The following is a 14,368-nucleotide window of genomic DNA, read 5'->3' on the forward strand; positions in this document are numbered from 1 at the left end:
CGGATTACGTGATTGCGTGTATAATAGTTATACGAGTCGGGTTATCAGATTGGATTATTAGGATTTGAGGATATCAAGCATGTCGATATAACTGATTAGGGTATTCTGTATTTGTAGATCCCAGTCGAGTCTCACCAGGACCGAAGTCAACATAAAAGCTACTTAGAATTTCTGAAAGCGTTGCAAGGCAAGTACCTCTGACCATTCTTTTATGATTCCAGTACGTATGAATATCTAATGTTTTAATCTCGTAATGGAACATAAACGTTTTAAGCTACGTATCCCCTGTAGTTATAAATCACTGTTTTAAATCTATTTTGGGGAAAAGTAACTTCGAAAGGTACCTATCTCGAATTAAATGATTTGCGAACTAGATTTTTATATGTGTGTTGTTAAAATGAATGATTTTGAAATGAGATAGGTACAAGTATTTTGAAAATTGGATAAAACGATCAGATATAGGATACATAGGGGTCATAGTAGGCCTATTGAGGTGGCGTAAGAGGCTAATTCGGTTGCGCGGAAATTATAACCAATTAGTCCAGCAGGTCAGAGACCTTGCTAGTCTCTGAGTTCCGGAACAGGTAAATGGGATGACAATTAGAGCCGTCTGGTGCTGATAGCCTGATCAGCTATCTTCATATATCCGTTATGTATCTGATTTGGCTTTGTGATTCCCGTAAGGGTATAAGTACTTGATACAGTGGTTTTATAAATGTGAATAGCATGCTAAAATTGGACTGCGGTACTTACACAGCATACTACTACGTTGTTTTATAAAAGCATGCTAGTCAGTGATATCCAGTTATCTCAGCTTTTCATCATATAACGTTGTTCACATGATTACAGCTCTGTTCCTATCATTGTTTACGTCACTATTTTTATCTTGTTATTCATATATTGGTACTGCTGAGCGATTATGCTCACCCTTGCAACTCATTATGTCTATATATCGCAGATGCCTAGAAGACCAGTCAGACAGACCCGTGTTCCCGCCCCTTCAGGACCCGGCTCCTCAGAGGTAGTGTATATTAGGCCATATGCGGTCTGATGAGTTGCTGAATAAAGCTAGAGTGTGTCAGACTTTTGAATAATTGGGTTGTAATAATGTGAACCTGAATCATACTTGAACCTGGATCGAATCTTGGTTCGGGGTCGAATTAGCATATAATAATAATCTTGTTGTTTATGTTTTTGGTGCTTGTGTTGAGTGACGTCAACTCCTGAACCCGGGGTTGAGGCCGTCACAGTTGGTATCAGAGCTACAGGTTCAAGTCCCTAATCCAGGTTAGGGATTATGTCGAATAGGTATATAATCGAGTCTTAAGGTGTGAGTCAGCAACTCATATAGAGGAGCAAACCTTAGAGTCAGTCGAGGGTTTCAACGGCTTTACCCTGGCATCTATTAAATATTTTGATAGAACTGCCTTGACCTTGTGGTGTCTTTCCTATATTTATCCTGTTGGCAGTGGCCTATTGTGATTTCTAGTTCTCCTTCTCGGGAGAACCCTTCAGACCCGGATAGCTCAGATTCCGAGAGGACCCTGGATGTTGTTGTTGAGGAGACCCTTATGCCTCCTCCACCAACTCATTCCCTTTTACCGAGAGACATCCCTGGACCTAGTACTCATCCCCGCTGGGTACGTAGGTCTGTGTCTGTTGTTAGGTATTTTCCTCCCGACTGTGGTCCCAGTTCTTCCTCGTCGAGACCTCCAGTTCATCATGTAGCCCCTAGTGGTACTTCTTCTCCGATCCCTTACCATGTTCACCGAACGGTGAATACATCTTTTATCAGATAGCAGAGTCCGTGGTTGGCTGCTCAGCATGACCAGATACTCGTTGCACCTTTCCAGGGCATTCCTGCCCCTTCCCCTGAGGTGCAGGCCCGTGTGCGATCCTTGACGCAGATGGCTGTTGAGAGGGCTAGATCCATTGACCATTTCATTAGCTTAGAGTTCAGGGCTGTGCAATATCAGGACCTAGTGAACTGGTTAGTGTTTGAGTTAGGTTCTATCGGTGGCAGTGGTAGTGGTTAGACCAGGATTACAGCAGAGAGATACAGAACTCAGAGTTGGCTTCCAGGAGTTCTGTAGTTGTTTTCTTTGTATATGTACATTATGTTTTGATAGTTTGTAGTAGGCGGAGGCTACTGTGACAGCCAGTTTTGACGTGTATTTGGATGGTTTCTTTTCAGTTGGATTTCAGTTGTACTAGTTAGATTCTTGTTGGATATTGTATTGTAGTTGCTTTATTTCATTGTTCAATTTTTATATTGTTGTGCGTTATTATTATTGTTGTTAATAATATTGTCATTTCTGTTGCTGACATTTCTAGATTATGATCATTCACTCAAGACGGATCCAATTAAACTGAGGATGAGAATATTGTCTTAGTGGCAACGCTCTCCTGATGCATATGTATAAACTGTTTGGAGCAATCCATTTTCTTATATATGACTGTTATGTTTCAGGAGATGCCACTAAAGAAGAATTCTCAACCTAATAACGGATCTGCTGGGGATCCTTCCATGAGTGAATTGATGAATTTGTTGCGTCAACAGTCTACACAGCTGGCCCAATAGCAACAACAGTTCCAGCAGCAACAACAACAATTGCAACAACAACAGCAACAACAGCTCATACAGCAACAACAACAATAAATCAAACAACAGCAACTACAAATCCATCAGCAGCATGAGATGAGGGGGACAAACCAGGTTGTTAGCTTTAAGTCTTTCCAGGAAGTGAAGCCCCCAGAGTTTAAAGGAGAGGTAGATCCTGTTGCTGCCAGGATATGGTTGAAGGAAATAGAAATTGAGTTTGCTCTCACCAAGGTGAGTGAGGATTTAAAGACGGATTATGCTAGTTATTTTCTAGAAGAATGATTTGAACTATTGGTGGGAATCTACGCGAGCATTAGAAGGAGAAGATCCTTTCCCATGGGCCAGATTCACAGAGCTGTTCTTGGAGAAATACTTTCCGGACTGTCTCCAGAGTCAGATGGAGATGGAGTTTTTGAAGTTGAAGCAAGGAGACAGGAGTGTCACGGAGTATGAAGCAAAGTTTACAGAGTTGGCCCGTATAGTACCAGAATATGTGAGTTCGTAAGCTCAACGAGCGAAGCAGTTTCAACAAGGGTTGAAGTCAGAAATAAGGAGTGGAGTTGTAGCTTTACAACTCAAGACATATACTTCGTTAGTTCAGGCTGCCTTAGTGATAGAAAGTAACCAGAGGTTAGCTGCAAAGGAGCAGGGTGAGACGAAAAGGAAGTTTGAAAGTGGACCTGCTAGGTCAGATTCAGGTATAGCAAGTCAGAAGTTCCAGCGTTGGTTTGGAAAGAATAAGAATAAGAAGTTCAGGAGACAAAATTTCCCTCAGGCTAGACCCAGTACCACTTCAGTTAACTCCACCCCGACAAGGCTTAGCAAGCCGGTGATTGATTATAAGACATCTGGGAAGAAGCACAGTGGTCAGTGCTGAGAAAATATTAACTATTTTAAGTGTGGCCAGAAGGGTCATTATTCTACGGAGTGTAAATCTGAGACTCAAGGAGTAACCTGCTTTAGTTGCGATAAAGTGGGGAATATTGCTAGCAATTGCAAGTCAGTGACCCGAGGTAGTGTTGGAAGGAGCGTGTCCCAAGGACCAGCAACCAGTACTGCTAGAGCTAGAACCTTTAAGATGACCCAGAAATCTCCAGCTCATGATTCTGATGTGGTTGCAGGTACGCTTTTTCTTAATTCCGTATCTGTTGACGTTTAATTTGATTCGGGAGTGTCCAAATCCTTTATATCTATGAATTGTGTGAATAAAATGCAATTGGTGTTGGAAGACTTAGAGGAACCTTTGACCATAGAAGTGGCTAATAAAGATAAAGTGCTCGTAAACCAATTATGTCCTAAATGCTCCATTGATATTGCAGGATATACTTTCCCTTCCGACCTAATACCCACTGAGTTAGGAGACTTTGATGTTATTTTAGGCATGGATTGGTTGTCTCTATATAAGGCAAATATTGACTGTAAGAAAAAGAGAGTTATTATGTATACCCCAAATAATAACAGGATCAGTTATCAAGGACAGGGGCAAGATAAAAAGTTCCTTTCAGTATTCCAAGCAAAGAAATTGTTGCGGCAAGGGTGTGAGGCGTATTTAGCTCATGTAGTGGATATGAAGAAAGAGACCCCTACTTTGGATGAGATTCCCATAGTAAGAGAATTCCCTGACATCTTCCCAAAAGAGTTACCAGGGTTGCCACCTGATCGAGAAATAGAGTTCTCCATTGATTTGATACCCGGAGCTGAACCAGTTTCCAAAGCTCCATATAGGATGGCCCCAATGGAAATGAAAGAATTGGTTAAGCAACTTCAGGAACTATTGGATAAGGGAGTTATTCAACCCAGTATTTCTCCGTGGGGTGCTCCAGTGCTATTCGTTAAGAAGAAGGATGGAAGTATGAGATTGTGCATTGACTACAGAGAGCTGAACAAGTTGACAATAAAGAATAAATATCATTTGCCACACATCGATGATTTGTTTGATCAGCTTAAGGGAGCATGTTACTTCTCAACGATTGATTTAAGGTCTGGCTACCACCAACTGAAGAAAAAGCTTGAAGATATTCCCAAGACTGCATTCAGGATAAGGTATGGCCATTATGAGTTCTTAGTGATGTCGTTTGGATTGACAAATGCGCCAGCGGCTTTCATGGACTTAATGAACCGGGTGTATAAGGAATATTTTGATAAGTTTGTTATTGTATTTATTGATGACATCCTTATATATTCAAAGACTCTAGAAGATCATGTGAAGCATCTATGAATTGCCCTTCAGAAGTTGAGAGAAAAGCAATTGTATGCAAGGTTCTCTAAGTGTGAATTTTGGCTAACAGAGGTACAGTTTCTTGGACATGTAGTGAGCAAGGAAGGTATTAAAGTAGACCCAGTAAAGATTGAAGCCGTATCAAAGTGGGAGCAACCGAAGACTCCAATGGAAATAAGAAGTTTTCTTGGATTAGATGGATATTATCGAAGGTTTGTAAAGGATTTCTTAAAGATTGCAACCCCATTAACCAGGTTAACCAAGAAGAATGAGAAGTTCATTTGGACGGAAAAGTGTGAAGAAAGTTTCCAGGAATTGAAGAGGAGGTTAGTGACAGCTCCAGTATTAGCATTGCCAGATGAGACGGGAAACTTTGTGATTTATAGCGACACTTCTTTGAAAGGTTTAGGATATGTATTAATGTAGCATAACAAAGTTATCGCCTATGCCTCCAGACAACTGAAGCTTCATGAGCAGAAATATCCAGTTTATGACCTTGAGTTGGCAGCTATAGTGTTTGCTCTGAAGTTATGGCGTCATTACTTGTATGGGGAGAAGTGCGATATTTATATGGATCATAAGAGCCTGAAGTACATATTCACGCAGATGGATTTGAACATGAGACAGAGAAGGTGGTTGGAACTGATTAAGGAATATGATTGTTCGATTAATTATCACCCAGGTAAAGGCAATGTGGGGCTGATGCCTTGGGTAGAAAATAGAAATTAAATATGGTTCGGATTGCGGACGAACTAGCACAAGACTTATAAAGATGGAGATTGATGTTCGAGTACAAAATGAAAGTCAGGAGCAGCTATATGAAGTTACCTTCCAGCCGGCGTTGATGGAAAAGATCAAAAGGTGTCAAGAAGTAGTTATGGAACAAGAGTTGGATACTTTGACGGGAGAGGATTTATGTACTTAAAAGGATAACCAAGGTTTGTTTAGATTTTCATCCAGAATTTAGATTCCTAATGTAACGGAACTGAAGAATGAGGTATTACACGAAGCGCACAACTCTAGGTTTTCTATCCACCCTGGTAGCACTGAGATGTACCAAGACTTGAAGAGAAACTTTTGGTGGCCAGGAATGAAGAAGGATATTGCCAATTGGGTTAGCAAATGTCACGTGTGCCAAACGGTAAAAGCGGATCATCAACGACCAAGTGGATTGTTACAACCTTTGGAGATTCCCCAATGGAAGTAGGAAGAGATTGCCATAGATTTTGTAGTGGGATTGCGAAAGACGAGAGCAAATCACGATGATATTTGAGTGATCATTGATAGATTGACCAAGTCAGCGCATTTTCTTCCGATCAATGAAAGGTATTCTTTGGAAAAGCTAGTTAAGTTAATTTGGATGAGATAGTTACCAAACATGGAGTGTCTGTGTCTATAGTGTCAGATCGAGACCCGAGATTCAATTCCAGGTTTTGGACTAAATTCCAAGAGTGCCAGTTGAATATGAGCACTGCCCATCATCCTCAGACAGACGGTCAAAGTGAGAGAATGATTCAGACCATAGAGGATATGTTGAGAGTTTGTGTTTTGGATTTTAAGGGTAATTGGGATGAACACTTACCTTTGATTGAGTTCTCGTACAACAACAACTACCATGCCAGTATTGGAATACCGCCCTACGAAGCTTTGAATGGATGCAAGTGTAGATCACCGTTGTATTGGGATAAAGTAGGAGAGAAGAAAGTATTAGGTCCTGAGTTAGTTCAGCAAACCAGAGATGCAATAGTATTGATTCGGAAAAGGTTAGAAGCAGCCCAAGATAGACAGAGAAAGAATGCAGATTTGCATAGGAAAGATATGAACTTCGAGATAGGAGTTCTGGTGTTACTAAAGGTATCACCTTGGAAAGGGTTAGTGCGATTTGGTCAAAAAGGAAAACTTAGCCCCAGATTTATAGGACCATTTGAAGTTTTGAAGAAAGTAGGGAAGGTTGCCTACGAGATAGCGTTACCACCGCAGTGGCATCACATTCATAATGTGTTCCACGTATCTATGTTGAAGCCCTATGTTCCTGATTCAAATCAGGTTATAGAGTATGAACCCATTGAGTTTCAGTCAGATTTGTCTTATGTGGAACAACCGATTCAAATCTTTGACCATAAAGAACGAGTCCTTAGGAATAAATCGATCCTTATAGTGAAAGTCTTGTGGAGAAATCCTCGAGTAGAAGTGTCTACTTGGGAATTAGAGTTAGACATGCTTGATAAATATCCTCCTTTGTTTAGCTGAGTCAGATTCTGGGGACATAATCTTTTTAAGGGGGAAAGGATATAATGACTCGTATATTTTCTTTTTATTTTCAATATTTAAAAGTGTAATAATTGAATAAATAATTAAATAAAATGTGTGTATTGATTTTTGGCAGTAGTGTTTTGATTTTTACTAATTATCTGTGATCCATTGATATATGGTATGGATTTTTGTAATTTATTATCAAGATATGTGGTTTTATTATGCTTGTAAAAGTGATTTTATTACAGTTTTAATTCCATAAATATTTGGATTGCCTCTAACATCTGTTTTATAATTTTATAATTTCAATAATTATTTTTAGGATTTATAAAATTGGGAAATTAATATTTCACTAATTATTTATCTTTAAATGATTTTCTGAGTGTGTTTATTTATAAATTCCATATTTAATTCCAGAATTCTTCAAAAATCATGGAATTCATATTTTACTAAGTTTATAATATTCTGGTAATTTTGAAATTATTTTGGAAATTTATGGGATTAATTTCACCTGCGCGTTGTTTCGTTTAATTATTAAAAAGCGGGTATAAAGTGCAACTTAAAAATTATTTTAAAATTTCAAAAATTATGTTTTTATGTACTTCGGGATATTTCTGACATTTTAAAACTAATTGGGATTTATTTTGAAATGCTTTTAACCTCTCTTTGTTTCGTAAATCCGGGATAAAACGAGAATACAGAACCCGAAAATTGCTAAGATAATAGGGCGACACGTATCACAATTAAGGATACGTGTCTGCAGCTCCTTATTTGGGAAAATAAACATATCACCCCCCCTTTGTCTCTCCTTCTCGGCTTCGACTGATTTCTTTTTCTTTCTCTCTCGAAATCTCTCACTACGCCAAAAATGGCTTTCTACAACATTGTAAATAAGTTGCTAGAGGCCTAAATAAATGTTGCAAAAGCTTAAAAAAAATTAACGGCAACACTTTTTTGATGTTAGTATTTTTGATGTTGCCTTAGGGTTCAAAGTCGACATTTTCTTATTTAGGGCAACACCAAGAATTATGTTGCCAAACACTATGAATTTGCAAAAAAAATGTGCCCACATGACAGGTGGAATGTCACGTGGACTGCCACGAAGCGTGACACGTGGAATTTTGACACGTGGCATTTTGCCACGTGGCATTTTGACCCGTGGCATGTGGGTCCCACTGACAGATGGGCCACTAAAAGGTGGGGCCCACTGACATGTGGGGCCCAGTGAGTGGGTCCCACTAATAGGGCCCTCACTGTTCTCATGCTCTTTTACAACGTTTTTTAAAGATAATTGCAACATTTTTAATACATATTGCAACACTTACACAATGGTTAATTTTGAAATATCCTTTCAGCATATATCAATGCCCAGTTCCATATAGAACTCTTTTCCCAATCAAAGTCATCAGAAACACAATACAATATCACCAGTACTGATTAACTACATCATTTAGACAATTTCCAAGTACCAAAAGATCACATTTGCAAATGTCATATTCCTGGACAATAAGTACCAAAAGGTCACATTTGCAAATGTGATATTACTGGAGGTGCATACACCAATACCAAAGCATCTAAAGACACACAAGTACCATCTTACAGAATAAAAGTAAATAAGGGTCCTAGCGAATTTGCAAGCAGATATCTAAGGGATATAAAGTACCAAAAGACCACCCAATATATGCCTAAGCCAACTTCGAATCCCTGGTCAACGGAGTACCATTGTCTTCGTCACTAGAAATGGTTGCACAAAGATATCCTAAATTAATTTGCAAAGTTGGATTAGCCTCGCTCAACTTTTTAAGAACCCATGCCAGATTTGAATCTACTTCTTCCTGTACATTCTTTTTGACCTCTGCAGCGACATCCTCCTTTACCTTGGCTTCAAATTCAACTTGGAGATTTCGTTTGATTTGAGTTATCAAATCCTCGATGTATGTGTCTGTGGGAGCAGGTGCTGAAATATCGAGAGACTTCACATGTCGCCCAATAAGCCAAGAAGGGCCATGCGATTTACCATCAGTAACAAGATCTTCGACATTACTACTTCCGTCCTCTCCAGTCAGTGCTTTTTCAATCTTTTCCTGAAAAACAAACCAAGAACAAATTATGACATTTGATACTACATTAAGTAATTTGTTTCTATTGGATTGACTAGAAATCAGATGCTTACAAGTCTGTAATTCATCACCGCAGTATCAGACTTGTACTTGCGCCCAACTTTTCGCTTGTGAGTTTCAACAAAAACTGCTGCATCTGATGGTATGGGCTGATACATGCATCAACTATTTTAGTTAGATATTTTAGCATATCTAAAAAATGTATAGATGACCGAACAATTTATGAATTGTTAACTATAAGCATCCCTTTTTATTATCTTTTTTATTAATTTAGCCTACACATTAAAGTACAGTAGTATTTTGCTATTTCTATTAGTCCCATCATTTCTCTGGTGATTATCTTTCGTTGATATCATCTCTTTATCTGAATTTATTTATGGGCATACATACATAGATAAACCTTTCTTTCAGATATATGCCTTGATATATGGAAACAAAGTCAAATACTATAATGGGGCTATTTAATAACATAAATAACATAACAGAGGTAGTATGTACCAATTTGTTCCGAATTTGGGCAAAAGATACGGGACCAGCAGTGTGTGTGTCCGTATATAATTTACGACTTTCAGTATTTTTCTCAGCCTTTTTCTGCAATAACAAGAAAAAGATCAATTCATTATTCCGTATAAAAAATCATACCAGAGAATGGACAACATAATGGCATCAATTTTCAAATTCTACCTGAACTTCTTCATCAGCCCAGTACATTAGCAGCACTTTGAATTCCTCCAGTGGAATATCATCTGGCCTGTGTTCCAGCCTCTCTTGATCAGTTTTATAAGCCAGATAATGATTCTTTTTAGTACGACACTTGCACCCCCTCCAGGAATCATGAATTGACTGGATACAATATTTTTCCAATTGATCGGGAATAATGTAACGTTGCTTAAAAAAAATTCAAGATAAAAGCATAAGAATTAATAAGAAATGTTGGTGTATCAGAATTATTATTTATTTATTTAAACATTAGAATAATTAATACAATACCTTTACATAATCCCACAGAGTCTTCTTCAAGGTTGCAGGAACATGAGCCCAATTTTTGTAGGTCAGTGATACACACCTCCTCAGCGTTCCCAAAAAACTTCCCAGCTCAGCTCTAATTCTATCATCATCTGCTACAGGTTGGAACTTGTGATTCATTCTTATGACAACTCGTTTGTCAACTGACCTAGTATGGACTTTATCCATTCTAGTCTTTCCCCTGGGTCTTATAGGAGCTTTATCTACAAGTATAATGTACAAAAAAAACCAATGACAATGATAGTTAAATAATATCATAAATTAAAGTGCAATTTATGCAACTAAAATTCACAGTCAACCTAATTCATTATTTTACTCTCGCTTAAATTCATTATTTTACCATACTTAAAATAATGAATAAAATTGTTAAGTTAATTTTCATTATTTTCACAGTCAACCTAATTCACAGTCAATATTACGCAACATTATCGAATAAAACTTAAAAATCCAACACGAATTTACATACCTTCAACATCTTCATTTTCAAATAATGGAAACTCGTCTTCATTTCCAGCATTTCGAGCCTCTCTTTGATTTACAGTGTCGCCTCCACTTGTACCACCATTTTCATTATTTTCTCTCTGGAGCTTCTTCATACTATTATAAGCAAGCATCGTTTCTCCGTGCTCACATTAGCAGCACAACCGTAGGACAATTTAGCATTCTGCAATTCTGAGCAGAATAATTCTTTCTCCGTGCTCGTCATGTCAAATATGCAGCCTTGAACTCAATGTGTTTCCCATCAGCTGATATGACTGGATGGAGGACCTTCCTGATCCCCATTTTCTATAGATCCTTTCGAGCATTCAAGTGGTCTTTCGATTTCCCTCCAATATTTAACAAAGTACCAATTATTTTATCACAAATATTTTTTTCTATATGCATAACATCGAGGTTATGACGACATAGATTGTGACTCCAATATGGTAACTCGAAAAATATTGATTTTTTTTAAAAGGGGAATCATTTTTAACCTTCTTGATCTTATTCTTCCCAAATCTATTCTCAAAGCCTGCCAATAATTCCTCAATTTATGTCCCTGTTAGTGCATCTGGACATGTTTCCAATTCAAATTCCCCATTGAACCTCTTTTTATCAAACCTCCACCTATGATCGACACACACAAATTTTCTATGACCCATATAACACATCTTTTTACTATTTTTGAGGTACATCGAAGACGTCTCATAATGGCATACTGGACAAGCTAATTTTCCCTTTGTGCTCCAACCCGATAACATCGCATATCCTGGAAAATCACTTATGGTCCATAAGGCAGTTGCCCGTAAATTGAATATTTCATTCGTGAAGGCATCATAAGTTTGTATGCCTTGCTCCCATAATTTTTTCAACTCTGAGATAAGAGGTTGCATGTATATGTCAATGCTATTCTTCGGAGACTCTGGACCGGGGATAATTGTCGAAAGAATCAAATTTTCCGTCTTCATGCACAACCAAGGTGGCAGATTGTAGTTGACCAAAACAACTGGCCATGTGCTATGAAGTGTACTCATTGTACGATAAGGACTAAACCCATCTGCTGCTACACCTAATCTAATGTTTCTGTTTTCTGATGAAAACTGAGGATACTTCGCATCCAACATCTTCCATGCCTCGGCATCAGCTGGATGTCTAAGTTTACCATCAGTTTTTCATCCCACAACATGCCAAATCATAAGCTCTGAATAATCCTTGGACATGAACATCCTTTGCAGCCTAGGATTTAATGGAAAATAACGCATCACCTTGGCTGGTACTCTACTACTTACCTTCTCAAAATCATTTTCACCAGCCCCTTTCTTTTCCACTAAAATCCACCTCGAAACGCCACAAGTTTTGCACGCATCTTCCTTTTCATTTACTCCCCAATAAATCATAAAATCGTTTGGGAAGGCGTGAATCTTTTGGTAATTAAGACCTATATCTTTAATGATACTTTTTGCAGCATTAAAAGATAAAGGTATGTGGGCTTATGGGAAAGCCTCTCTTAACAAATCTAAGAGATCCCCGAATCCAGATTCGGTGATTCCATGTACACATTTCAAAGAATACAACCTAATGATAAAACTTAAGCTTGAAAATTTGGTGCAGCCTGGATATAATGGATGTTTACTCTCTTCAAAGTGATGGTACAATTTATCAGCATTGGAAGTTGGTCCATCAGAATGCATATCTTCACCATTCTGCATATCTCCAACTATCCGGCGCATTAACCCATCGAGATTATCTCCCAAATTTGTACCAGCATCATCCATATCTTAATTTGTTCCGAGATGTTCGCGAGAAATGTCAAAAATCCATTTCGCAGAAAATTCCCACGGACCATTGTAGATGAGATGATCATATATTATATCTTGAGGACGCCACTTGTTATTCTTACCAAATTTGCAAGGACAAGTTATTTCATCACCTATACTGAATCTAGAAAACGCATTTCGAATAAAATCTCTTACACCACTCATATATCTCTCGCTAAATTTTGGGAGTTCTGTCCACATGTTATCCTCGCCGTCCATAATTATAAAAAAGGTAAAAAAATCTTAAAAGTATTGTCAGTCATCTACACATTCTATGCACCTGTCATGCATGTCTATGGGTACTATAAATTCTTTAATAGAAATATCTGTTACAGAGGCTCTTGCAAGTTGCAAGAATGTATTAATACATGCTTATTGATACATGCTTACTGTGACTGAAGGAACATATATAGACAGAGAGACTGTGTTAGTGAGACTTAAAGAGATAGAGATAGATAGAGAGAGAGAGAGAGAGAGAGAGAGAGAGATGTAGAGACATGGAGAGAGAGAGAGAGAGATGTAGAGACAGGGGGAGAGAGAGAGATGCATAGAGATGCAAAGAGATACAGATACACATACACATACACATAAACATACACATGTAGATACAGAGATACTATGTTAGTGAGACTTAAAGAGAAAGAGATAGATAGAGAGAGAGAGAGAGATGTAGAGACGGGGAGAGAGAGAGAGAGAGAGAGATGCAGAGAGATACAGATACACATACACATAAACATACACATGTTGATACAGAGAGGGGGGACTTAACACATCCACAGTCAACAATCTATAAACAAAATCAAACTAAAGCAAGTTAGAATAGTACCTTAATTGAAGATCTAATTCAGCCTGAACCCTAATTGAATCTCTTGAACCCTAATTGAGCTCCTCGTTTAATTTTCAGCTTTTCCACAGAGTCTTGAACCCTAATTGAACCTAAATCTCTTGAACCAAAACTTTAATTTTCAGCTTTCGTCTCCCACTCACAAACCCTCTTTGTGCCGCTCTTGTTTTCAGAAAAGCCAGCTCTTATTTTCAGAAAAGGAACCCTACTTACTACTTTGTCAACTTGGAGCTGAATATTTAGGACAAGGCGGCAAAATTTAGGACAACAGAATAATTTGGGCTTCGGCCCATTGGACTTGGGCCAAAAAATGTTTATTTTGACTTCAGCCCATTAGACTAGGGCCAAAAAATGCATAATTTGTGTAATTATCACAAAAAAAAATGTTTAATTGTTTTTTATTTTTATATATCTTGTTCGGTTTAAAATTATTATCGGAATTTTACAAATATTGTTTCTATTTCATGTGAATAATAAAAATATATATTAAATAGTGTTAAATTTTATAATATATATACTCATTCAAAGTTAAAGTTAAAATAAATAAATAAAATCCTAATAATGATGGTACACCCCTAAAATCGATAGTGTCTAACATCCGTACAGACGGATCGTCGAAATTTTAATGTAAAATAATCGATACTTCATTCGGGATGCATACAGGGCAAGGTATTTTGACTGCTTTGACTACTATATTATCCCTCGAAATACATAAATAAAATGCTAATAATGATGGTACACCCCTAAAATCGATATTTTCTAACATCCGTACGGACGGATAGTCGAAATTTTAATTTAAAATAATTGATACTTTATTCGGGACGCATACGTGGCATAGTGTATTCTGACTGCTTTGACTGCTATATTATCCCTCAAAATAAATAAATAAAATCCTAATAATGATGGTACACCCCTAAAATCGATAGTTTCTAACATCCGTACGGACGGATCGTCGAAATTTTAATTTAAAATAATCGATACTTCATTCCGGACGCATACAGGGCATAG

The 14,368-nt window shown here is 37.8% G+C and overlaps 1 protein-coding gene across 3 annotated transcripts; it reads right to left on the bottom strand.

Annotated features, from left to right (window-relative positions):
• Positions 1–8,446: 8,446 nt before the first annotated feature.
• On the bottom strand, positions 8,447–13,555 carry LOC141706053 (uncharacterized). 3 transcript variants are annotated; one of them, XM_074508888.1, is made up of 6 exons: positions 13,343–13,555; positions 10,184–10,422; positions 9,878–10,081; positions 9,692–9,784; positions 9,247–9,342; positions 8,447–9,157 (listed from the first exon to the last, which is right to left on the bottom strand). In XM_074508888.1, exons 2-6 carry the CDS (start codon positions 10,385–10,387, stop codon positions 8,759–8,761), a joined length of 996 nt encoding a protein of 331 aa, XP_074364989.1. In that variant the 5' UTR covers positions 10,388–10,422; positions 13,343–13,555; the 3' UTR covers positions 8,447–8,758. The 3 variants fall into 3 exon arrangements, with proteins under 3 accessions (XP_074364989.1, XP_074364988.1, XP_074364987.1); XM_074508887.1 differs by lacking the exon at positions 13,343–13,555 and adding an exon at positions 10,686–13,190 and having other exon boundaries at positions 9,878–10,036; XM_074508886.1 differs by lacking the exon at positions 13,343–13,555 and adding an exon at positions 10,686–13,190.
• Between the last annotated feature and the right edge of the window lie 813 nt (positions 13,556–14,368).

Source organism: Apium graveolens, chromosome 2 (genome assembly GCF_009905375.1).
Source record: "Apium graveolens cultivar Ventura chromosome 2, ASM990537v1, whole genome shotgun sequence".
Lineage (NCBI taxonomy): Eukaryota > Viridiplantae > Streptophyta > Magnoliopsida > Apiales > Apiaceae > Apium > Apium graveolens.

Bases quoted from the DNA above. Each gene is read 5' to 3' on its own strand.
- LOC141706053 (XM_074508886.1), bottom strand. From the start codon at position 10,833: ATGCTTGCTTATAATAGTATGAAGAAGCTCCAGAGAGAAAATAATGAA. The intron at 10,423-10,685 runs GTATGTAAATTC...TTATACTTGTAG, and splicing joins TGAAAATGAAGATGTTGAAG to ATAAAGCTCCTATAAGACCC. The intron at 9,158-9,246 runs GTAAGCATCTGA...TTTGTTTTTCAG, and splicing joins CGGTGATGAATTACAGACTT to GAAAAGATTGAAAAAGCACT.